Source organism: Electrophorus electricus, chromosome 7 (assembly GCF_013358815.1).
Source record: "Electrophorus electricus isolate fEleEle1 chromosome 7, fEleEle1.pri, whole genome shotgun sequence".
Taxonomy (NCBI): Eukaryota; Metazoa; Chordata; class Actinopteri; order Gymnotiformes; family Gymnotidae; genus Electrophorus; species Electrophorus electricus.
The window spans coordinates 690,001-715,961 of record NC_049541.1 but is presented as its reverse complement, the minus strand read 5'-3'; the positions used below and the strand labels follow the sequence as shown (position 1 = coordinate 715,961).

The window sequence follows — 25,961 nt, the reverse complement described above, 5'->3', positions numbered from 1 at the left end:
GCCTCAGCCCCCTGACAGGCGCCGTGTGTCCATGTGTTTAGAAAATCACTACGTTTGGCATTTTCTCAGTATTGGGGGATGACCCCCCCCCCCCAAAAAAAAGGGGGGTTATGCCCATGTGATCACACTGGTGAAACCAATATGTGTTAGATACAGAGCTGCATAATTTGGAATTAAATTATTTATTCAACAAAAATGATTTATTCATCAAAACACCCACAAAATACTGATCAGGTACATCTGAGGTGGGTCAGCTGTTCACTATTAAATACCAGTGTACTGTGTAGTCCCACTGTGCAGTACTAGCTATGGAACACATCACAACTCCTACAGTTTCCATGTTTAGTAATAGAAAATTACTTACTAGCTATTGCACACACATATTAAAGGGACATAAATCAAAACATACAAATATACTGTCATATGTAAGGACATATACCTAAACCTACAAATATACCACAATATGTAAGAACATATACCTAAACCTACAAATATACCACAATATGTAAGGACATATACCTAAACCTACAAATATACCACAATATGTAAGGACATATACCTAAACCTACAAATATACCACAATATGTAAGGACATATACCTAAACCTACAAATATACCGTCATATGTAAGGATATATATCTAAATCTACAAATATATCGCCATATGTAAGGACATAAATCTGAACACACAAAGTCTGTATAGTCTTTATAAAACAGTTCTTGTTGTTGGCAAGTTGTTTCCAGGATGCACCTGGTGCATATTTCCTTGCTCCTCAAGGGTCATCTTGTTGCTGGTCTAACTGTCTTCATATTGAATGTCATAGGCAAGCGGTCCATCGATGGCAAAGCCAACATAGAAAGACACCTTCTCTGTACTGTGCCCACTTCTTATTCCACCAAGGTAGGCAGGTCTGACGGGGATCCTCAGGTTGCCGTACTCAGCATAAAGCTCTCCTTGCTCAATAGTGCCATTTATTCTGAGGAGCTTGTCTTTAACTTGCTGCTCCTTGAAAATGTCTGCACTTTGCCAGAGAACATTTCGCTCTCGGACTTTACTGAAGAAACCATCAAGGGCAGCTTTGGAGACCAGCCTGTCTAATCCATCTGATTTGCCAAGATAAAAATGGACAATGGGAGTTCTGGCTCTAAACATGTGGGAAAACTGCTTTCGGCATGAAATCCTTATTCTTTCCACATATGTTGTTATATCTTTGTTTTGGTCACTATGACTTTTCCTGGGCCATAGTAACAGAAGTGCAAGGTAGTAGGGCTCTGGAAACTGGTGCTGCAATCCAACTTCTTGCAAAAGTTCCTTCAAGAGGTCAGTCATTTCCTTTTGGGGTTTTGCCCGTTTTGATTTAGGTTTGATCACCTTAAGGATTATGTGTGCGAGTAAATGATTGGTTAAATCCTGATGAGATTTGGTGCTAGAGTTCTTGTAGATGAATGAATGTTTTTCAGCGATTTGTTCAATCATGTCATCCCGGGATTCCAAAAATTGAAGAATTCGTGGGAAGTTGTTTGCTCTTTTTTCTTCCAGAAACATCCTGCACTCCTCAATTTCCATGTATGAGCTCAGTTTAGGTTTAAATTTTTTTGTACTTTGTTTTTCCTCAGATGAACAAAATAATGACATGTAACTTTTAAAGTGATCAGAGATACATTTCCTGTTCTTCTCCTGCTTTTCTTTGTCAACACCTTTTTCTCTTGTATAAGTGAAAAATTCCTCAAGGAACTTAAAATCTCTGTCTAAAGCTGGCTTCAAAGAAGTCAGAAATTTTTCAAAATCTTTTAGCACAGCGATTAATTTCTCTTGAGCATCACTTTGATCTGTGGGGATGGATGTCAAGGGCATTTTTCCTTTAAAAACTTGCTTGAAATAGGCATGAGAGTGTTTTTCCTCAAACATCGGAAGTCCTTTAACAATGTCGAAGACTGTCATAGTGATGTCAATCTCACTTATGTATCCAGATATGTTGTAAGTGTTTTGCTTCCAGTGGCGTCTCTCCTCAACCTCAGCAATATCATCCGTCTTTGCCAAGACTTGAGCTGTTTGAAAAGCTTGAATTGCAGCTTGAGCTAGCTCAAGAAATTCTCTCAAATCCTCAGGCATGAGTGGTGTTTTGTCTTGCTTTCTGAGATCCATTCTGTGTCTTATTTCACTCCGTGACACCTGTCCAACTGTGTCAACTGTGTATGAATTTTCTTTGATGTCTTTAGATTTGTTCGCCCAGTCCTTTGCAAGGGCAAAGTTCTTTTCGTTCAGATAGTAGTGCCTTGCTAAAGCTTGAGGAACTGCAAAGTCTTTATCAAATCTCTTTGATGCTTGAGTTAATATGTCTTGAATTTTTTTGGCTCCATTATGTTCAGAATTTATGTCTTCAATTAATGGTGAAAAAAGTGTGTCCTTCTCGTTACCCTCTGTCTTTCGTTGCCGTGTGATTAGCATGCTCTTCAGTGACTGGAGAAGGTTATCTCTGCCGATCCCCCTGTCAAAAAACAAGTCACAGTGTAGCATGTTCTGAATTATGTCAGATTTTGGGCTGCAGTGCCTCTCATTTAATACCTCGACACACTCTGCTGCAATCCGTTGATGAATAAAGCGTATAGCTTTGTATACTCCATGTTCTTCAACTTGGAGCTCAATTAGCAAACATGAGTAAGGCTCCATTTTATCCATCACAGATTCCTTACCCCAGAGTCTCCGCTTGATGCCAAGGAAATCCTCACAAATGGATACAGAGATGTTGGATTCGGCTACATATGTCATCAACAGTGCAAGGATGGAGAGGAGCTGTGCTTGTTTGATTCCAACATCAACATCTCTCAAGATGTTATTTGCAACATCTTTCACATACTTTTTGCTAAAATTATTTTTCATAATCATAAAACTGTAAAAATTTTCAGGTGTCTCATGAATTTCTTGAAGTTCTTGAAGCTTCACTTCAAAAGCTTTTTGTTCATCCTTTGAGAGAGCTGCAGTGATGTACTGACTCTCAATCACACAATTTTTATATTTTTCTTTTGCTGTTTTTGAACGTATACAATTCAGGATAATAACAAGGGCATCCAGTTCACCGATGATTTTCCTTAAACAGTGCTGCAGCTCTTGTGTGTTCTCGGTTTCCTCTGAGTCTTCCACCAATAACAGGACTGGAGTTTTAAATGAAGGCTCACTTTTCCCAAACCTTAAGAGCTGAGCAACCTGTTGTGCCACTTCTGTCTTTGGCACGGTGTTATCTTTTAACACAGCACATCTGAATTCTCTTCTGAGATCCCACATTACATGCATGGCCAAAGTTGTGCCACCACAACCAGGCTGATGGAAAAGATTTAACATGACACATGTACTTGTGGGCTCTTTGGTTTGAGATCTGATTAGTTGTTTGATTTGAGTGTATTTGTCCCGTTTTACAAAAGGCTTTGTTGGGGTTTTATCTGAGAAATAAAAGTTCCACCACTTTACTTTATCCCCTCGGTAGAATTCAGCCTCTGTTCTTTTTTTGAAGTCTTGAAATTCTTCACTGTCCTCATCATACACATTTTCACACTGATTCTGGCACAGGACGTCCAGAGCAGGCATCGAATCTTCATCTATTTGTTTTAGGAGCACCGAGCTTCCACCGTCAGAAGGTAGAAGTCTCTCTGTTGTTTTTTTGCGTTTGCCAAGTCCAAGTATGGAGCCATTGATTTGACTGAGTTCTAATTCACAGATGTTTTGCCCATTGATATCAAGCTCTGTTCTGGTTTGGATGAAGTCTTTCCATTTCTGAAAAGCATTGACTGATGTGCAAATGCTTAGAATGTTTTGTGTTCCTCTGAGATTCTTGTAAAATGACATGAACGTTTCAAAAATGGGATCATTCATGGCTTCAACAACAGAGAGAAGGAGAAAAATAACTAAGAATCTCCCTCTTGGAAGAATATCTGGATTGCACAAGTAGGAAATCATGTCCTGCACTTCTCCAGCTTTGGTTTTCAGCCACTCACTCGGAGGAAGTGGTTTGTCACCCCCTTTATTCATATCCACTCTTCCATTGCACAGTATCCAACTGGTTTGTTTGTACAAATTTAGGTTTTGTGTTAATGTACCTGGATCACCATGAAACTGCCCTGGAGTGTGAAGGTTTGCAATGCGAACTTTTCTGTATTCATGGCACGATCCATTTTTGACAGAATCTGGATCAAAGTCCAGCACACAGAAGAGTTTTAGAGTAGTCAGAAACTGGAGATGCTGGAGTTGTTCAGGATGGCTTTTGTTTGTTACAATTATATAGTAATTATAATAATCGAGAGTTCCTCCCCCATATGTCAACAGATTAACTAGTTTTTCTCCATCGTTTGATGTTTGTTTAATTTGAGGCTTCATTTCTGCCCCCTTTCTTATGGTGTCCAGAAGAGGCAAGTTTGTATTTAATTTAACCAGTTCAGCTTGCAGCTCACTTGGGTTTCCGATTTTATATACATCTCTAGTTGCAGCTCCTTCTCTAATAAACAGTGAATGTCCTTTGCTTTTCTTCCATTGGTTCTCCTCATCAAAAGTCCGGATACGGTACATTTTTCCACAAACTATGCTGTGATATGGGACAACATCCACCTCTATGACATATTTTCCGGACAAGGTGCTGTTGCAGGACAGCACTTCCACAAAGCGTGGCTGTCTTATGCATCTCTTTGCATCCTCAGGATTTTCTTCAAAGCTTGATTTGATGCCCTGGTTGAAGTAATCAATGATGGAATCTGTTTCTTCAACACTGACTCCAATAATCTCCCCATGAGAATATGTGGAGTTTTTGGAATCTGCTACACCAAAGTGAATGGTTCCATTTGTCCTGCTATTCATGCATCCCGCTGCAAACCGGAAAACTTCTTTGTTGATTTTTTTCTTCATTGCATCTGTGTTTTCTGCTCTTGCTAAAAGTTTATATTCATGTACAGCATCAGTTAGATTACTCGGTCCTGACTCTGGTGGCAAGCAGTAGTTCTCAATGTATCTGTGAGAAGAAGAATGCTGGTCAAATTGACAGAAACTGCCTATAGATTTTGATTTAATTTGCATTTTGGAGGAGGATTCCACGTCTTTGTTCCTGTCCATCTGGGAAGACATTACTGTGCACACCCCTGTTGTCTGACTTTCAGTCATTTGGGAAGACATTTCTCTGGACATCTGTGTTGTCTGACTTTCAGTCATTTGGGAAAGTTTTGCCCCTGGCTCTTTATATGGTTGTGTGTTGATGGTTGTCGTCCTGTCAAGGAGGCATTTTCCCATGTGTGATTCTGTTTCTTGAGTGATTGTATTTCTAGATGATGCTTCATTTTTGCTTTCATCTTTGCAGATATCAAGACTGGATAAACTTTTTTTATCTGATTTTTGCTTGTGTTTTTTCTGTTTCTTACAACCTGATTGCTGTCTACCTGACGACATGCTGTGATCAGTTCTTTCTGATATGTTTGGCCAAGTATCAGTATCCTGAGTGCTTGAACATCCAGGAGACTCTGAATATAATTGTGTTGTAGAGATGTTGGTCTGTGCATCAGTTTGTGATTCATTCTCATAAGACTTTCTTAAAGTCTCTAATTTGTTTATAATTCGAACAGCTGGACCAAACTTAATGCCTAGTTTTTGCAGATACTCTACGTTAAAGCAGACCAGTTCTTCCCCGGATACGTCCTCCTTGTACAGTCTGTCAGCCCAGGCGTGGTCCACCTTCAGGTCCTTTGCCAGCCAGTGATGAACTTGCTCTTTTGTCCAGTCTTCAACTCTACGAGGGAGTTCGCCTTTATGACTCATGTCCAGACTGAAAGAACAAAGAAAAAAAACAAAGAAAAACCCCACATTTATAAACATGCACAATTATTTTAATCCCATCAATATTTTTATAAATTGGTTCAATTGTCATGTAATTGACAATATACATGGGATATTATACCTCTGAGCACTTTTTAAAAAACCACAAACGTACCGTTGGCTCCATTTTGCTATACTTTATGGAAACAAATGTCCACTGGGGGTGCTAAAGAGATAAGTACGTATATTATAAATATATAACTGGAAAAAAATTTACTGTAGAATTTAGCTGGTACGTCAATAGATTTGTGGTATATCATGTTCTCTGGGATCCCAGTGGCTAATGCAGGTTTGAGGTTGATTCTTAAGAGTGCCTTGCTAAAATTCATTATGGGATGATATTGTCACAAAATTTTTTAAAACGTCTCTTTCTAGAGCACTTGCAGATATTACCATTTACTTTTTTTTCTAAACAGACGGAATGATCAAAATATTGCTAATTGCTAATTTTGTCCTATGAAATGGTCCCTCAAGCCATTTTAATGTGTGTATATGCATTTTCTTGATGAAAATAATAAGTAAATAAGATTTTAAAAATCTTTCAAAATCCTTTATATGGAGCGTGTATTCACAATAAAACAAACATTTTATTTCTAACATCCAATAACTAACAATTTTTGTTGATTAATTGTATGCATATTTGCATATTTTTAATTATTTGAAGTCTTATTTGCATGTATTAATCTGATTTGGAAGAAAACTTGTAAGAATACTAATAGTCTGCAGACAAATATTTATTGTGATATTTAAAAGGAATTTGTCAATTGCCAGTGGTGTTTCACTTCTTGAAAATTACAATTAATGTGTTTATGTTCTTGTACAAGCATATAGATAATAATAATGTATATAACAGAGTTATTATTTCAACTTAGCAGTCCAGGTAGCATGTTGGTAGCATGTTGTCCTATACAAAAACGTTTAAGCGAACATTTTACCCACCGTAGCACAATTCCTGCTTCCAAGTTCCAATCCTCAAGTAAATGTAAAAAACTCCCTCTTTAAAAAGGCTATTTGATCTTGTTAACAGTAACTGTGAATGCACTCATAAAGATCTGGCTAATTCTCAAATCAAGAGTTTATTTTTGCCCAATTCAAGACAGATACAGATTTTTGATTCTAATAAACCCAGTGACACTACCTATAAAATGCTTTTTTAGATGAGGTAAGTTAGCAATAGCTGGCTTAGAGATAAAAGTTGTGTTCTATGGTTAAATCATGTATTATATTTGTCAGTTTGACTTTTTCCTAAGCAGAATGTTTAGTAGTTTAATCAACAGAACTCTGTTGCCCTATTTTAATAATGTGTTTATGCACAGAACTCTGTTGCCCTGTTTTAATAATGTGTTTATGAACAGAACTCTGTTGCCCTATTTTAATAATGTGTTTATGCACAGAACTCTGTTGCCCTATTTTAATAATGTGTTTATGAACAGACCTTTCTTAGCCTATTTTAATAATGTGTTTATGAACAGAACTCTGTTGCCCTATTTTAATGTGGTTATGCACAGAACTCTGTTGCCCTATTTTAATGTTTATGAACAGACCTTTCTTAGCCTATTTTAATAATGTGTTTATGAACAGAACTCTGTTGCCCTATTTTAATAATGTGTTTATGCAAAGAACTCTGTTGCTCTATTTTAATAATGTGTTTATGCAAAGAACTCTGTTGCTCTATTTTAATAATGTGTTTCTGCACAGAACTCTGTTGCCCTATTTTAATAATGTGTTTATTACCCTATTATGTCTCCACCTTTTTAAATTAGGGTTGATTTGGAGGAATGGAAGCCTCAATTGGGGTAAATGTGTGTGTGTGTGTGTGTGTGTGTGCGTGCATATGTGTGTGTATTTAATACAGGTAATTGAATTCTTAAGGGAGATCTTGGCTCAAGAACAAACAAGAAATGCAGTTGAGGGCAAATGTGCAATTCAGAAGGTGAGTACCGAAGTTCAAAGTTCAAAAGGCTTTTATTGTCATTTCAGCTATATACAAGTACACAGCAAAAATGAAACAATATTCCTCCCGGACCATGGATCCAACATAAAACAAAACAAGTGCAACAGACAGCACTCTACACGAGTGCAAACAATACAATACAGTGCAATAATGTCATACAAAAAATAAATACAGGACAGGACCAATACACAAAGAACAGACAGTGCATTTATTTTTACCAGTACGCAGTATTGGGAATACGTAAAATGGGTTGTGCATAGGAGTCAGTGACACGCTATACTGAACATAGCAGTCACTGGTAGCAGCTAGAACAATTCAGAGTACAGTGCTGATTTTCAGAGTACAGTGCTGACCGGACGCTACGGTACATTTTTCCAGATGGCAAAAGGGTGAACAGTTTGTATGAGGGGTCTGTAGGATCTCCCACAATGCTGGTGGTTTTACGGATGCAACGTGTTGTATAGATGTCCGTGATGGAGGGAAGAGAGACCCCAATGATCTTCTCAGCTGTTCTCACTATTCTCTGGAGGGTCTTGCGGCCAAAGGCGGTGCAGTTCCCAAACCAGGTAATGATGCAGCTGCTCAGGATGCTCTCTATAGTACCTCTATAGAAGGTAGTGAGGATGGGTGATGGGAGATGGGCTTCCCTCAGCTTCCAAAGGAACTAAAGACGTTGCTGTGCTCTCTTGGTGATGGAACTGATGTTCAGGGTCCAGGTGAGGTTCTCCGCTAAGTGAACACCAAGGAACTTGATGTTCTTGACAATCTCCACTGAGGAGCCGTTGATGGCAAGCGGGGAGTGATCTCGCCTTGCTCTCCTGAAGTCAACAACCATTTCTTTTGTCTTGTCAACATTCAGATGCAGGTTGTTGACCTTACACCAGCTCACCAGTTCTCGCACCTCCTCTCTGTATGCTGACTCGTCGTTCTTGTTGATGAGACCCACCACAGTCGTGTCATCAGCGATCTTGATGATGTGGTTGGATCTGTGCATTGCTGCACAGTCATGAGTCAGCAGTGTGAACAGCAGAGGGCTGAGTACGCTGCCCTGGGGAGCACCAGTACTCAGTGTGGTGGTGTTGGAAGTGCTGCTCCCGATCCAGACTGACTGAGGTCTACCAGTCAAGAAATCCAGGATCCAGTTGCCGAGGGAGGTATTCAAGCCCAACTTTCCAATCAGACACTGAGGAACGATGGTATTGAATGCTGAACTGAAGTCTATGAACAGCATTCTTACGTAGGTGCCCTTTTTATCCAGATGTGTGAGTGCCAGATGGAGTGTGGTAGAGATGGCATCATCTATAGAGCGGTTGGAGTGGTACGCGAACTGCAGGGGGTCCAGAGAAGGGCTAAGCTGGGTCTTGATGTGTCTCATGACGAGTCTCTCGAAGCACTTCATGATGATGGATGTGAGTGCGATGGGACAGTAATCGTTGAGACACGACACCGTGGGCTTCTTAGGCACGGGGACGATGGTGGAAGTCTTGAAGCATGCTGGGACAACGGTGCAGCTCAGAGAGATACTGAAGATGTCTGTCAGGACATCTGCAAGCTGGTCAGCACATTCTCTGAGTACACGACCCGGGATGTTGTCTGGTCCAGCAGCTTTCCGTAGGTTAAGTCCATGCAGAGTTCACATCACATCAGCCACAGTCAGGCACAGCACCTGCTTATTTTGCGGAGGGATGGACTTTTCTGCTGCAACGTTGTTCTGTGCTTCAAACCGTGCATAGAAGTCATTCAGTGCATCTGGGAGGATGGCATCACTGTCACAGGAAGGTGGTGTTTTCCTGTAGTTAGTAATGGCCTGAATGCCCTCCCACATGTGCCGTGTGTCACCAGTGTCTTTGAAGTGTCCATGGATCCTCTGTGTGTGTGTACGCTTTGCTTCCCTGATCGTACATGACAGTTTGGCTCTTGTTTTCCTGAGAGCCTCTCTGTCACCTGTTCTGAAGGCTGAATCACGGGTCCTCAGTAGCATGCGCACCTCAGCAGGCATCCATGGCTTCTGGTTGGGGCGTGTGGTGATGGTCTTGGAGACAGTAACATCATCAATGCACTTGCTGATGTAGCCAGTCACTGATGCTGTATACTCTTCCGGGTTAACAGTGCCACCATCAGTAGCAGCCTCCTTGAATGTGATCCATGTCCTCTGCTCAAAACAATCCTGAAGAGCAGAGATGGCTCCTGCTGGCCAGGTTCTCACCTGCTTCAGAAACGGTTTCGAGCGTCTGACGATCGGTCTATATGCAGGAATCAACATTACAGACGTGATCAGAGTATCCGAGGTGGGCGTGGGGCTCCGCCTGGTACCCACCGGAGATGTTTGTGTAAACGAGATCCAGCACGTTTGCTCTCTCGTTGCAAAGTTCACATGTTGATGGAATTTAGGCAGAACTGACTTGAGATTTGCGTGGTTGAAGTATCCGGCGACAATAGACAGTACGTCTGGATGAATGTTCTGCAGTTCACTAATTGCTCCATACAGCTCCTGGAGAGCCTCTCGTGTGTTCGCGCTGGGTGGAATGTAAAGCATGATTATAAACATGGAGGTGAATTCCTGCGGTGAATAAAAATGTCTGCATCTAACCATACTCCACCAGTGGTGAGCAGTACTTAACGACAAGCACAGAGTTTTTATATCAGCTCTCATTGATATAAATGCATACTCCTCCTCCATGTGTTTTGCCGGAGAGTGCATTGTTTCTATCAGCACAGATTGAGACTAATCCCTCCATCTGAATGACGGCGTCTGGAATGCTGTCGCTGAGCCACGTTTCAGTAAAGACTAAAACACAGCAGTCTCTGAACTCTCGCTGTCTAGTCTGCTGGAGTCTGATGCAGTCCAGTTTATTATCCAAGGAGTAGATGTTTGAGAGGAACAGAGATGGTAGAGCTGGTCTGCTAGGATTAGCTTTTAGCCTAGCACGGACCCCAGCTCGCTTCCCCCGCTTCTGCTTCCTTGCACATCGCTTGCGGTGTCTCCTCCTCCGGCATTCGGACTCAGGCGACGCCGGGGACTGCAGGCCTGGTTCCCATAGCGTCTGAAGCACGCCGTCGTCCAGGTGCGTTTGTGCATGGTGTCTGAAGTGTAGCAGGCTCCGGCGGTGGTAGACATGGAGGTTGGTTGTTCCCTTGTATTTGTGGTTTAAATTGTTGGAAAAATGTGTTGTAGAGAGGACAAATAGTAACACAATAGCACCATTTATCGGACCTGGAGTGGCCGCCGTCTTGGTGCCTGCACCAAGTGCTGAATAGGTACTGAATAGGTGAGTTTAGTGTCTAGTTTGATTCACAGGTACAATATCCTGTAGAATATACCTATAGGTGTAATGGTCGTACAGTAGTGGCTGTACATGAGAGATGTGCAGTTTGTTACTTTTTCATTAAAGAAATTAATCAATGAGCAGAACACATTTATTTAACCTTTCAAATTAGCCAGAGAAAATGTCATTTCATTTCTCAAATTTATGTTAATGAAGAATATTGCTTTGATTCATAGAGAACCTCTTTTATGTATATTCTCTATTATATACTCTCACGAAGATGTTTTGTAAATGTATCATATGTAAGACAAATTTGCTATACTTAGTTATTGAAGAAGCTCTGTCACATAAATACTTCCTGAAGTTAAGATAGCTGTGTCAGAAATTGAGTGCATCAGTAGTATTAATTTACTATATTTAATAGTTTGGTCAACTGGGGACCTTTTAAGTCTAATTGTTTTTTTTTATATTGATGAAAATCCTGAACTGTTGTCTGTCAGTTTTTCACTAGAGATCTTAAGTCAAACAATAAATGCAAAAAAAATCTTACCTGTACTGCTTTTATCTACATGTTGTCTCTGAGTTGTTGGAGTACTTCGGAAAACTCATATTTAGCAGTAATTACTCGTGCCAGATCGTAACACTGAGACCCTCGCATGTACGATGCCTGCAGTGTCTGTCACGCTGGTCTGACAGCTAAACTCTGAGTTCATTGTGTCCTGGCAGCATAACTTTATGGGAGTTATTGAGTAATAAACATCTTTGTGCAAATACTCCCTAGAATGTTTAGTGTAGCAACTAGATTAAAAAAACAAAAACGGCTGTTGGGAGCCCTGCCCTTATTTGTTAGGCTTGGTTTACTGCCAGGTTCACAGTCTTCACTACGTAAGCCTGAGAAGACACATAGCAGTTTAGAGAATAAGTGATGAGTGGTGGGAGAGACGCCTTAACCTTTGCTCTGTATTGTTTAACGCAGTTCATCACAGACTCATAGTGGGTGTTTTACACTCTCAACATCTCCTCATCTCCTCCCTCATATGTCTTTGCCCATTTTCGGCGTTTAGATGACACTTTCATCCAAGGCAACTTACAATTATGACTGAGTACAACTTGAGCAATTGATGTTTAAGGGTCTTGCTCAGGGGCTCAACAGTGGCAACTTGGTAGTGGTGGGACTGGAACCAGCAAACCTCAGATTGCAAGTCAAGTACCTGAACCACTGAGCCACTTATGCAGGAAGCAGTCTGTTCAGTATCTGTTATGACCATGGTTACTATAGCAACTAGAAAAAAGAGTTTCAAACAATAGACATGCAGACAGACAGCCAAATGACTGCTTTATCCTTTGAGTACTAAAGTCTCCACACACAAATATAGATGTTATTGATTTTCTAAGGTTTCACACTTTTTGTTGGTTTTTCCTGTTTAGTCAGATAAAATGCCCCCTAACAACCTGATGTGTTAAATAGCAGATACTAAACACTAAAATACTGAGATACGAAAAAAAAGCTGTGAGCAAGTTTAAAAAGTTCAGAATCTTTCTTAGTCTGAATTTTCTGAATCATTCGTTGTTTGTGGCCAGTTTGACATCCTTATGTCTCTGTTCCGCCCTTCCTGTTTGACGTATGCCTGCTCTCATACATGGTTTTCTTGGGCTGAAGTCTCCCACCAAACAGTGCTGGAGACTGGTACAGGAGACTGGTACCAGTAAGTCCTGTGATCAGGTCTGAGTTATATCCTCCTCCGCTGCCTAAGACACCTCAGATCATCATCATTTGGATTATTGGCATTTTTTTTTTAAATTTGGCTTCTGATGCTGCAAGTGTGAGCAAATGTGAGCAAGTGTGAACAGGTGTGAACAAGTGTGAATCTTCAGCCAATTCCTGATCCAACCCTTGAACCCTGTTCACACCTGAAGCCCCAGCATCACCCTTCATTTAGAGCTTTAACATGGAATATGTACGTATAGAACTTCATGGGAGGCCCGAAATACGCATCTTTAAGAAAAGATTTGGGGGGGAAAGACTTGATTAATTATTCATAAAATTGTAGTCAGGTTTTCCAGTAAGTCACAATAAATAAAAGCTAATACACAAAGAAACATGGGATTCTTTTTGTTAAAGCTGGGCACAGCATTTCAAGCAATCACAATTCAGTCTGGAAAACTTGGGTACCGTTACGGAAGGGGTGAGTTCACTGAAAGGGTGTTGCAGCACCCCCTAGTGGTTGGCAGCGGAACACACTGCAAGCATATTTAAATGTTTTATTTAGTTAGTAGATTAACTATTTTATATAAATTAACTTGGGTAAGGGGGCTTGAATGTATGTTATATGTCTAAAGGCAACTAACCAAAGAATATGTGTGTTTTTGAGCTGGCTCAGAGTCAATGTCACAGTCTCGTAAATATTACTTCAAAAAACAATGAGAATTTCAATCTGTGAACTTTGATGAGCAAAATGTTCAGACCGAAACTGGAGCACGTGTTTCAAATGAGTCTGCTGTGAGTTTGGAGGTATCTTTTTTTTCTCAGAACAAGCTGGTTTTCAGAGTTGTGATTGGACTGCATGTCTTTTGTGAAGGGGCTCCAGTACACTGATGGACAGGCAGCCTCATCCATGTGGTGACATTTGCTGTGTACATATGTGCATCTACTACATTACCCATAAGCCAGCAAAAAAATCTTCACCTGCTGTTGAGTGAGGGGCAGGTTTTGCTGTATACATATGTAGCTGTATGTTACTATGGTAATTGTGCAGGAGTGAGTTTGTGACAATTCACAACTTGATGGATTATGCAGATGCTGTCACATGACTACAAAATGTGTCCATCATGACTTCATCATTCATTAGCTAGTACAGTAATGTCTCAGCTGCAAAACGGCGTCACCTTACATTCTAGTTTGACTGAGAAGGACCAGCAAACTTCACCAAACTCCTGGTACTGCTGTTAAGAGTGTGGATGAAGTAGCAATTAATGAAGCAATTAAAGTAACAAAATGTAGCAATTAAAGTAACGATTAATGCAGCAATTAAAGTCGCAATTAATGTAGCAGTTAAAGTGTCGATTAATGCAGCAATGAAAGTCACGGTTAATATTGCAATTAATGTAGCAATTAAAGTAACAATTAATGTAGCAATTAGTGTAGCAGTTAAAGTAAGGATTAATGTAGCAATTAAAGTAATGATTAATGTAGCAGTTAAAGTAATGATTAATGTAGCAATTAAAGTAACGATTATTGTAGTAATTAATATTGCAATTAAAGTAACGATTAATGTAGTAATTAATGTAGCAATCAAAGTAACGATTAATGTAGCAATCAAAGTAACGATTAATGTAGCAGTTAAAGCAATGATTAATGTAGTAATTAAAGTAATGATTAATGTAGCAGTTAAAGTAACGATTAATGTAGTAATTAATGTAGCAGTTAAAGTAATGATTAATGTAGCAGTTAAAGTAACGATTAATGTAGCAGTTAATGTAGTAATTAATGTAGCAGTTAAAGTAACGATTAATGTAGCAGTTAATGTAGTGATTAAAAGTAGTGACAAAAGTGACTGTCACTATAAAGTGCAGAGACTCATGAAGACATGGAAATTGGTACCACAAAGTACAGTGGTGTGAATAAGTGTTTGCTCCCTTCCTGAAATTTTTTGCATGCTTGTCACACTTAAATGTTTCAGATCATCAAACAAATCTAAATATTATACAAAGATAACACAAAAAATGCAGTTTTTAAATCCAGTAAACAAAAAAACTCCAAACCTAGCTGGCCCTGTGTGAAAAGCTGGGTTCAATGTCTCTAGCCACACCCAGGCCTGATTACTGCCACACCTGTTCTCAGTCAAGAAATCACTTAAATAGGACCTGCCTGACAACGTGACGTAGACCTATAGATCCTCAAAAACGAGACAGTATGCTGCGAGCTAATGAAATTCAGGAACAAATGAGTTATAAAGTAATAGAGATCTGTAGAGAGTTCACAAGAGACCCCACAACAACATCCAAAGAACTGCAGGCCTCACTTGCCGCAGTTAAGGTCAGTGTTCATGACTCCACCATAAGAAAGAGACTGGGCAAAAATGTTCCAAGACGACAACCACTGCTGAGAAAAAAGAACATAAAGCCTCGTCTCAGTTTTGCCAGAAAACATCTTGATGATCCACAAGACTTTTGGGAAAATACTCTGTGGACTGATGAGACAAAAGTTTACCTTTTTGGAAGGTGTATGTTCCATTACATCTGGTGTAAAAGGAACATCACACCAACAGTATGATATGATGGTGGTAGTGTGATGGTCTGGGGCTGTTTTGCTGCTTCAGGACCTGGAAGACTTGCTGTGGTAAATGGAACCATGAATTCCGCTGTCTACCAAAAAATCCTGAAGGAGAATGTCCAGCCATCTGTTTGTGACCTCAAGCTGAAGCGCACTTGGGTTCTGCAGCAGGACAATGGTCCAAAACACACCAGCAAGTCCACCTCTGCATGGCTTAAGATTAACAAAATGAAGACTTTGGAGTGGCCAGTCAAAGTCCTGACCTGAATCCGATTGAGATGCTGTGGCATGACCTTAAAAAGGTGGTTCATCCTCGAAAACCCTCCAATGTGGCCAAATTACAACAATTCTGCAAAGATGAGTGAGCCAAAATTTCGCCACAATGCTGTAAAAGACTCATTGCCAGTTATCGCAAACGCTTGATTGCAGTTGTTGCTGCTAAGGGTGGTGCAACCAGTTATAAGATTTATGGGGCAATCACTTTTTCACACAGGGCCATGTAGGTTTGGATTTTTTTCCCCTTAATAATAAAAAGCTTCATTTAAAAACTGCATTTTATGTTTTGTCTAATATTTACATTTGTTTTATGACAAAGTGTGACAAACATGCAAAAAAATAAGATATCAGGCGGGGGGCAAACACTTTATCACACCACTGTATATGGTATTTGTACACAAAGAAAAATGTGTAGAAAACAATGTTTTCTGAACACATGTGCATAAACAACAACATATTAGTGTAGTGTTGTGTTTTCTGTTGTTTTCTGTAGTGTTGTTTTCTGTTGTTTTTTTTCTCTGTTCCTTTGCATACAATTCTGACTGCTGTCATCCCTTATCCCAGAGTGCTTTCAAAATTCCAGTCTTAACTGCACAAAAGTGTGTTGCCACAGTAACCATAGTGTGGTTTCGTGACTTGCGCAGACGTGGTCCAGGAGGGAGGACGCTAAAGCACAGCTGGCCCTCTGTCTCCCCCTGGTGGACAACCTGCTGAAGGACAACACAGATGGCTGTGCCCTGGCTGCGCTGCTGCATTTCTACTGTCCTAGTGCAGTGCCACTGGAAGGTACTAAACCAGTAACACATTCCTTAACAGTCCCCTCTTTTAAGGTGGAGCAGTGTGAGCGGTCCCCTTTTATTTAAGGTGGAGCAGTGTGAGCGGTCCCCTTTTATTTAAGGTGGAGCAGTGTGAGAAGTCCCCTTTTATTTAAGGTGGAGCAGTGTGAGCGGTCCCCTTTTATTTAAGGTGGAGCAGTGTGAGAAGTCCCCTTTTATTTAAGGTGGAGCAGTGTGAGCGGTCCCCTTTTATTTAAGGTGGAGCAGTGTGAGCGGTCCCCTTTTATTTAAGGTGGAGCAGTGTGAGCGGTCCCCTTTTATTTAAGGTGGAGCAGTGTGAGAGGTCCCCTTTTATTTAAGGTGGAGCAGTGTGAGCGGTCCCCTTTTATTTAAGGTGGAGCAGTGTGAGAGGTCCCCTTTTATTTAAGGTGGAGCAGTGTGAGAGGTCCCCTTTTATTTAAGGTGGAGCAGTGTGAGCGGTCCCCTTTTATTTAAGGTGGAGCAGTGTGAGAGGTCCCCTTTTATTTAAGGTGGAGCAGTGTGAGCGGTCCCCTTTTATTTAAGGTGGAGCAGTGTGAGCGGTCCCCTTTTATTTAAGGTGGAGCAGTGTGAGCGGTCCCCTTTTATTTAAGGTGGAGCAGTGTGAGAGGTCCCCTTTTATTTAAGGTGGAGCAGTGTGAGAGGTCCCCTTTTATTTAAGGTGGAGCAGTGTGAGAGGTCCCCTTTTATTTAAGGTGGAGCAGTGTGAGCGGTCCCCTTTTATTTAAGGTGGAGCAGTGTGAGAGGTCCCCTTTTATTTAAGGTGGAGCAGTGTGAGCGGTCCCCTTTTATTTAAGGTGGCGCAGTGTGAGCGGTCCCCTTTTATTTAAGGTGGAGCAGTGTGAGAGGTCCCCTTTTTTAAGGTGGAGCAGTGTGAGCGGTCCCCTTTTATTTAAGGTGGAGCAGTGTGAGCGGTCCCTTTTATTTAAGGTGGAGCAGTGTGAGCGGTCCCCTTTTATTTAAGGTGGAGCAGTGTGAGAGGTCCCCTTTTATTTAAGGTGGAGCAGTGTGAGAGGTCCCCTTTTATTTAAGGTGGAGCAGTGTGAGCGGTCCCCTTTTATTTAAGGTGGAGCAGTGTGAGAAGTCCCCTTTTATTTAAGGTGGAGCAGTGTGAGCGGTCCCCTTTTATTTAAGGTGGCGCAGTGTGAGCGGTCCCCTTTTATTTAAGGTGGAGCAGTGTGAGAGGTCCCCTTTTTTAAGGTGGAGCAGTGTGAGAGGCCCCCTTTTATTTAAGGTGGAGCAGTGTGAGAGGTCCCCTTTTATTTAAGGTGGAGCAGTGTGAGAGGTCCCCTTTTTTAAGGTGGAGCAGTGTGAGAGGTCCCCTCTTTAAGTTGGAGAAGGTTGGTGCTCTGTCCCACTACCTGCTGGGTAATGCTACACTCATCCTGGCTACACTGCACCTGGGATTTTAGTACTCAGTCACCTGATTACTTACACTGCTTTAATACTGAATAAAGCATTTGTTATGTGTACTATTGTGTTATTGTGTAATTCTTGTATACCATGAGTGTAACAACAAACACACACACACTCACACACGTACATCAACACACCAGGGAAATGAGTTTATTCTCCACTCCTCCTCTGACAGGATGATATTCAACATGTTTTCATTTTTAAGAGCAACTGTCCAACATGTAAAAGGTCTGTTATCTCGTTGAGCTTGACTGAGTGATAGTAATGCTTCTCGAGTGTCTGAGCTTGTGGGAGGTGTGTGTGTGACTACAGATAAACTGGTGGGGGTTAGGAACGCTCTGCTGAAACTCAAAGAAGAAATAAGAGAAACTAAAGATGAATTCTGATCTACAACAGCGTGGAAACATCCAGCTGCAGCCAGTTTAGGGTTATTGTGGAGCCATTACACACAGCTGGAATTGTTAGCGGATGGAATAAAATGGAGAGAAATGTGGAAAATGGAGAGAAATCTGTGGAGTTGTGGAGAGGAGGAGAGAGATATTCAAACGTAAACACTCCCCTCCCTGAGTTCCAGCATTCCATGACATCATCAGTTCTTTTCCTGCCTCCCCCTCCAAGTCTTTTGTGGTTTGATTGGCTGGCGGCGCGTTCTGTTCCCGCCCCATGCAGATATCTGCGTGAAGGAGACGATGTCATTGGCCGACAGCCTGTATAACCTGCAGCTGATTCAGGACTTCTGCAGGGAGAACCTGAACAACTGCTGCCACTTCACACTGGAGGACATGGTGTATGGTTGTAGCTCCATCAGGGTAAGACGCACGCACGCACACACACACACACACACACACACACACTCGCACACACACACGCACGCACACATATATACACACACACGCACGCACACATATATACACATACACGCACGCACGCACACATATATACACACGCACGCACGCACACATATATACACGCACGCACACATATATACACATACACGCACGCACACATATATACACGCACGCACGCACACATATATACACACACACGCACGCACACATATATACACATACACGCACGCACACATATATACACACGCACGCACATATATACACACGCACGCACGCACACATATATACACGCACGCACGCACACATATATACACATACACGCACGCACACATATATACACACGCACGCACACATATATACACACGCACGCACATATATACACACACGCACGCACGCACACATATATACACGCACGCACACATATATACACATACACGCACGCACACATATATACACACGCACGCACACATATATACACACGCACGCACACATATACACACACACGCACGCACACATATACACACACACGCACGCACACATATACACACACACGCACGCACACATATATACACACACGCACGCACACATATATACACACACGCACGCACGCACATACACACACACACACGCACACATATATACACACACACGCACACTCGCACGCATGCACACACACACGCATACACAGACACACGCACGCACACACGCACATATACACACACACACATATACACACACATACACACACGCACACACACACACAAACACACACACACACGCACATATACACACACACACACATATACACACACATACACACACGCACATACATACATACACTTCTGGTACACAATTCTGAAGTGCTTTTTCTGCTGATAACAACTTAGTTCAAGAGTGATTTTAAACTTATTGATATTGGTGGAACTCATGTGCTGGTATGTAGGTGTGGACTGTGTGAGTGTTTACTGAAAGCCAGTAATGTGCCCTCTGTGTGTGTGTGTGTGTGTGTGTGTGTGTGTGTGTATGGGGCAGTTCTGTTGTAATGTGCCCTCTGTGTGTGTGTGTGTGTGTGTATGGGGCAGTTCTGTTGTAATGTGCCCTCTGTGTGTGTGTGTGTGTGGATGGGGCAGTTCTGTTGTAATGTGCCCCCTGTGTGTGTGTGGATGGGGCAGTTCTGTTGTAATGTGCCCTCTGTTTGTGTGTGGATGGGGCAGTTCTGTTGTAATGTGCCCCCTGTGTGTGTGTGGATGGGGCAGTTCTCTTGTAATGTGCCCCCTGTGTGTGTGTGGATGGGGCAGTTCTCTTGTAATGTGCCCCCTGTGTGTGTGTGTGGATGGGGCAGTTCTCTTGTAATGTGCCCCCTGTGTGTGTGTGGATGGGGCAGTTCTCTTGTAATGTGCCCCCTGTGTGTGTGTGTATGGGGCAGTTCTGTTGTAAATGTGCCCCCTGTGTGTGGATGGGGCAGTTCTGTTGTAAATGTGCCCCCTGTGTGTGTGTGGCTGGGGCAGTTCTGTTGTAAATGTGCCCCCTGTGTGTGTGTGTGGATGGGGCAGTTCTGTTGTAAATGTGCCCCCTGTGTGTGTGTGGCTGGGGCAGTTCTGTTGTAAATGTGCCCTCTGTGTGTGTATGGATGGGGCAGTTCTGTTGTAATGTGCCTCCTGTGTGTGTGTCTCTGTGAGCACAAACTGGTGCGGCTGTGGGTGTCGTGAGGAGACGTTGGGAGAGGGAGAGAGAACCAGTGCCTTGTTTAGACCCCACTGTTTGGAAGCGCTGAATCACTGGGGAATGTGTGTGTGCGTGTGCGTGTCTGTGTGTGTGTGTGTGTGTGTGTGTGAGAGAGAATCTGTTTGCATGTGTGTATGTGGGTGCGTGTATGTGACTGCATGTGCAAGTGTGTATAGTGTGCTCTACTGTTTGTGTGTGTGCGTGAGTGTGTATTGTGCGTTCTGCTGTCAGTGTGTGAGTGAGTATGTATTGTGCACTCTGCTGTGTGTGTGTGTGTGTGTGTGTATTGTGCATTCTACTGTGAGTGTGTGTGTGTGTGTGTTGTTCACTCTGCTGTGTGTGTGTGTTGTGCACTCTCCTATGAGTTATAGTCTATTAAACACAGTATAAACAGACATGTTCTGCAGCATAAGACAAAACACTGTACAGATGTAGAGCACTGGACCGAGGGTGGGAGACTGGACCGAGGGTGCGAGACTGGACCGAGCGTGCGAGTGAGTGGGCGATTGACTCTTTCTTTGTGTGTTTCATTGTGTGCATTCTAATGGTGTCAGTCTGTGCTGACAGTGAGTCTTTTAGAGAGTGAGAGGGAGGGACCAGCTACATGGTGTCCAACCATTCGAGATTTCCTGACTCTCCTTAATGTAACTTAACTTAAATCATCTCAACAACAACATTAATACATTAATTACTTGTGGACACTTTAACTGTGTTATTAAAGGTTGATGGATATTTCCTGGTCTGTGTGTAGAGAACCGTCGCCCCGTACCGCTGTGTTCCAGCCTAACGCACCTAATGCAGTCAGTGAGGGGGCGTATTTCCAGGGCTAGACACAGACAGACACGTTTCTTGGGCAGTGGGTGCTCGGTGGTTAAGGGGCTTGACTTGTGGTTGGGAGGTTGTTGGTTCCAGTCCCACCGCTGCCGGGTTGCTGCTGTTGGGTCCCTGAGCAAGACGCTTAACCCTCAGTTGCTCCTGTCCAGGTTTGGGCTGCCTGACAGTGTCCAGTGTCCAGTGTCCAGGCCCACACCCATCGCTGGCGTGGCAGTCTGCTGTAGTACTCTGTCCTCTGTTCTACTGTGTGATGATGATGATGATGATGATATGTGTTTCTCTCCTGCTGCTGTTCACATCTGTGTGTGTTTGTTTGTTTGTTTGTTTTAGAGTAACTACCTTGTGTTTATGGCAGAGCTGTTCTGGTGGTTTGAAGTCGTCAAACCCTCTTTTGTTCAACCTCGAATGCTTGAAACCAAAGGTAAGCATGAAGCTGCAATCTACACATCCCTAATCCAGGTCCCTAATCCAGGTTATATATCTGGTCCACAGCGTGCTCTGTCCCAGTGCTCATCACCAGGTCATCATCATTCTATAGCCCTTATTTGCAGACTCTGAAATGCAGAGGACTGTGGTAGAGAAAACCCGCAGGGACCAGGGGACTGTGGTAGAGAAAACCCGCATGGACCAGAGGACTGTGGTAGAGCAAACCCCCAAGGACCAGAGGACTGTGGTAGAGAAAACCCCCAAGGACCAGAGGACTGTGGTAAAGCAAACCCCCAAGGACCAGAGGACTGTGGTAGAGAAAACCCCCATGGACCAGAGGACTGTGGTAGAGAAAACCCCCATGGACCAGGGGACTGTGGTAGAGAAAACCCCCATGGACCAGAGGACTGTGGTAGAGAAAACCCCCATGGACCAGAGGACTGTGGTAGAGAAAACCCCCATGGACCAGAGGACTGTGGTAGAGAAAACCCCCATGGACCAGGGGACTGTGGTAGAGAAAACCCCCATGGACCAGGGGACTGTGACGAGGCACTGTAGTCTCTGACCCTGCACTGGGCCATTCAGATTTCATAATCAGTCCATCTGTGTCCTCTGTCCTCAATGTCTGATCCGCTCTAATCAGTCCATCGGTGTCCTCTGTCCTCAGTGTCTGATCCGCTCTAATCAGTCCATCGGTGTCCTCTGTCCTCAATGTCTGATCCGCTCTAATCAGTCCATCGGTGTCCTCTGTCCTCAGTGTCTGATCCGCTCTAATCAGTCCATCGGTGTCCTCTGTCCTCAGTGTCTGATCCGCTCTAATCAGTCCATCGGTGTCCTCTGTCCTCAATGTCTGATCCGCTCTAATCAGTCCATCGGTGTCCTCTGTCCTCAGTGTCTGATCCGGTCCAGGCAGCACCCATGGCTCCCGTAAGCAAGCCAAGTCTGATCTCCAGCACCAACAGCCCTGTTGATGACCTCAGGTTTGACCTATATGCTCTATCCTGATTGGTTATAGAAGCTTTGCTTAGAATAATTTAACGCTGTGAAGACAGTTGTTATAAGAAATATTGTTAACAATATTGTTTACTTTTTCTGTTTTTCTGTTTCTTTTAGCGTCAGGACACCAACTGTCGCCAGCTCAGGTGAGGACATGTCCCTAGCAACTGGTAGCAGTGTTTGTACGCCCAGTCCTGGAGTACCTCCGCTCTGCACAGGCTAGTTACGTCAATGACAATGAAGACGGTGCGGAAACAGTAAAAGCAGGGAAACGCGTTGTGCAGTGTGAGGGTCACTCAGGACTGGAAGGTGGGCTGTGTGGGGTGAGGTGTTGAATGTGTTTGTGTGGCAGGTGGGATAAAGAGCTCCACCTCCCTGCTGTATGTGGATACCTGCACTAGGACGTGGCCTCAGGAGAGACGGTCAGTGGACATCAGGACATCCCAGCTCTTGCTTTAACGTAGTAGTATATCATTAACGTAGTATCACCACAGCTGTTCTGGACATGTTCCTGGATAAAACATTAATATCACTACAGCTGTTCTGGACATGTTCCTGGATAAAACATTAATATCACTACAGCTGTTCTGGACATGTTCCTGGATAAAACAGTAATATCACTACAGCTGTTCTGGACATGTTCCTGGATAAAACAGTAATATCATCACAGCTGTTCTGGACATGTTCCTGGATAAAACAGTAATATCACTACAGCTGTTCTGGACATGTTCCTGGATAAAACAGTAATATCACCACAGCTGTTCTGGACATGTTCCTGGATAAAACAGTAATATCACCACAGCTGTTCTGGACATGTTCCTGGATAAAACAGTAATATCACCACAGCTGTTCTGGACATGTTCCTGGATAAAACATTAATATCACCACAGCTGTTCTGGACATGTTCCTGGATAAAACATTAATATCACCACAGCTGTTCTGGACATGTTCCTGGATAAAACAGTAATATCACTACAGCTGTTCTGGACATGTTCCTGGATAAAACAGTAATATCACTACAGCTGTTCTGGACATGTTCCTGGATAAAACACCGTCAGTTTCGTCTCAATATCCAGCGTGTTCTCTAAACCTAATGCTGTCAGCTTCCTACATATGGTGGTGTCAGCTGTTCTTCCTTAAATGTTTTAATCAGTGAACAATAACAAAACAAAACCTATTAATCAACAGGACAGCACAGGGAAGTCACATGATTCATTTTCTACTGATTGTCATAAACACCATTTAACCACAAACAAGCTAAAATAACATGGTAATGTGTGGATGCCTCATAACCTCATAATCTGTATAGTCCAAGTCTCTGTGGAGATCATTTAAACGCATCCAGCATGGCAGCCACTGAAGAACCTGCTCCCAACATCAGGACAAGAAACAGAGTATTGACCACACAAAGGGGTTGTCAACATCTGAAAGATTCATTCATTCATTCATTCTTCATGCATTCTTCATACCTTTTTAGGTATTTCAAGGCAACTTGTATATATTTAATCCTGACTTTATCTTTTCTATGTAAATCAGTCGGCTTTTGTATCTTTGTAAAGATACCTGAACGACCTTGAGGGTGAGGTCACTAAATCTGCCGTGTGCGTGTGTGAGGTCACTAAACCTGCCGTGTGCGTGTGTGAGGTCACTAAACCTGCCGTGTGCGTGTGTGAGGTCACTAAACCTGCCGTGTGTGTGTGTGTGAGGTCACTAAACCTGCCGTGTGCGTGTGTGAGGTCACTAAACCTGCTGTTCCTTGGCCGTTTCTCATCTTCCTCTCCACGCAGGAGTGCCTCTTCTGGGATCTCGTTTGAGATTCCGTTGGACGACCCTGTGTCTGGCTCAGTGGATCACGGTTTGAGTCGTTCTGCGAGCTCGGATGGCCTCGGGTTCAAAGTTCACCACGCAGCACGGGGCATACGCAAGAACCTCTCCTTCCAGCCTGTTAACGGGCGCGCACACACGCCGCTGCGGGAGGAAGAGGATGACGAAGGAGCGCAGCGCCGTCGTTTTGGAGATGAGCCTAATGACTCCAGGTATTTCTGTAACATATCTGGGCACATGCTTCGTTCTTGATGTTCTTATGCATGACTCCACGGGTTTGGACTCTGCGGACTAACGGTATTCGTCTCCTTGTGCAGGTGCACTAACGGTGTCCTTCTGAAGCCCACCATGGAGGAGGCTTTGAAGATCATCCACGATTCCGAGCGCACCCACGGCAGTCTGCGGCCCCCTGGCGAAGACAACGCCTTCTTCCTCCACAGCCCCGCCCCGAACCCGGACCCCGAGGACAGCCTGCCCAAAGCTCACGTTGACGATGGAGAGCCGAACTCCGCGTCCACGGACATGGACACAGGAATTCACGTCTGCACGGAGGACATTCAGGACGGGCAGGACGAGGACTCCTCCCTGAAGGACTATTCTGACATGGACCAGGATTACGAGGCGCGGTCCTGCCCGCTACCCGACGCTGGCGGTGCTTTCAGTCCCGTTCCGAGCCTGCTGGGGGTACGCTCATTGGCCACGAGCTCCACCTCCTCCATAGGCTCCGCCTCTCGCGTGCGCATGACCAGCTTTGCCGAGCAGAAGTTCCGCAAGATGGGGCACGGGGACGGGTGGAGTGGTGGCAACACATCTGAGAGCGAAGCGTGCGCCACGCCGGCCGCCGACACGCCCGACGAGCGAAGTCCCCGGGGTGTCATGAAGCCCCGCGACCCGTCCAGCCTGCTAGTGTCCGAGATGGTGCACCTGAAGATGAAGCTGGAGGAGAAGCGCAGGGCCATTGAGGCCCAGAAGAAGAATGTGGAGGCTGCGTTCACACATCACCGGCAGCGGATGGGCCGCACGGCCTTCCTCAACCTCGTCCGCCGCAGAGGAGGTGCCTCACCGCTAAGGGGAGTTAGCGGTGCAAAGCAAAACAGCGCACTTCCTAAAACCGAGGGGGGCGGCTCCAGGTCGGAGAGGTGCAAGCCAGACGGAGCGGCATTGAAATCCGGCCCGGAGGAGGGCGGGGCCAGCGAGGGGGCGGACCTTGCCGAGTACACGCGCTCAATCGAGCGGCTGAACGCCTCGCTCAGCTTCCTGCAGACGGAGATGCAGCGTCTGGCGCAGCAGCAGGAGTGCATCATGCGCCTGCGTGAGCAGCAGAGCTGGGTGATCTCACCGCCGCACGTGCAGGCGCAGCCTTCGCCACAGAGGCTCCTGCGTGAGCTGCGCAGCAGCAGCGTCGTGGGACGCGGCTCCGTCGGGTCCCTGTCCCCGAACCTGTCATCCACGGGGTCGCCC

General features: G+C 43.8%; 2 protein-coding genes across 3 annotated transcripts in view; one reads left to right on the top strand and one right to left on the bottom strand.

Annotated features, from left to right (window-relative positions):
* The window catches only part of camsap2b (calmodulin regulated spectrin-associated protein family, member 2b), a 64,778-nt gene that overhangs the window by 25,050 nt on the left and 13,767 nt on the right, over positions 1-25,961 (top strand). For both annotated transcript variants that reach the window (XM_035528531.1, XM_035528530.1), the window contains exons 4-12: positions 7,703-7,780; positions 16,261-16,402; positions 18,517-18,656; positions 21,585-21,675; positions 22,573-22,660; positions 22,794-22,822; positions 23,029-23,098; positions 24,464-24,712; positions 24,818-25,961. The exon at positions 24,818-25,961 is cut by the window's right edge and continues 597 nt beyond it. In XM_035528531.1, the coding sequence (XP_035384424.1) occupies positions 7,703-7,780; positions 16,261-16,402; positions 18,517-18,656; positions 21,585-21,675; positions 22,573-22,660; positions 22,794-22,822; positions 23,029-23,098; positions 24,464-24,712; positions 24,818-25,961 (2,031 nt within the window). The remainder of the gene's footprint in view (positions 1-7,702; positions 7,781-16,260; positions 16,403-18,516; positions 18,657-21,584; positions 21,676-22,572; positions 22,661-22,793; positions 22,823-23,028; positions 23,099-24,463; positions 24,713-24,817) is intronic.
* LOC113591599 (sterile alpha motif domain-containing protein 9-like) lies at positions 280-5,790 on the bottom strand. Its single transcript, XM_027032176.2, has one exon. It carries the CDS (start codon positions 5,788-5,790, stop codon positions 796-798), a length of 4,995 nt encoding a protein of 1,664 aa, XP_026887977.2. The 3' UTR covers positions 280-795.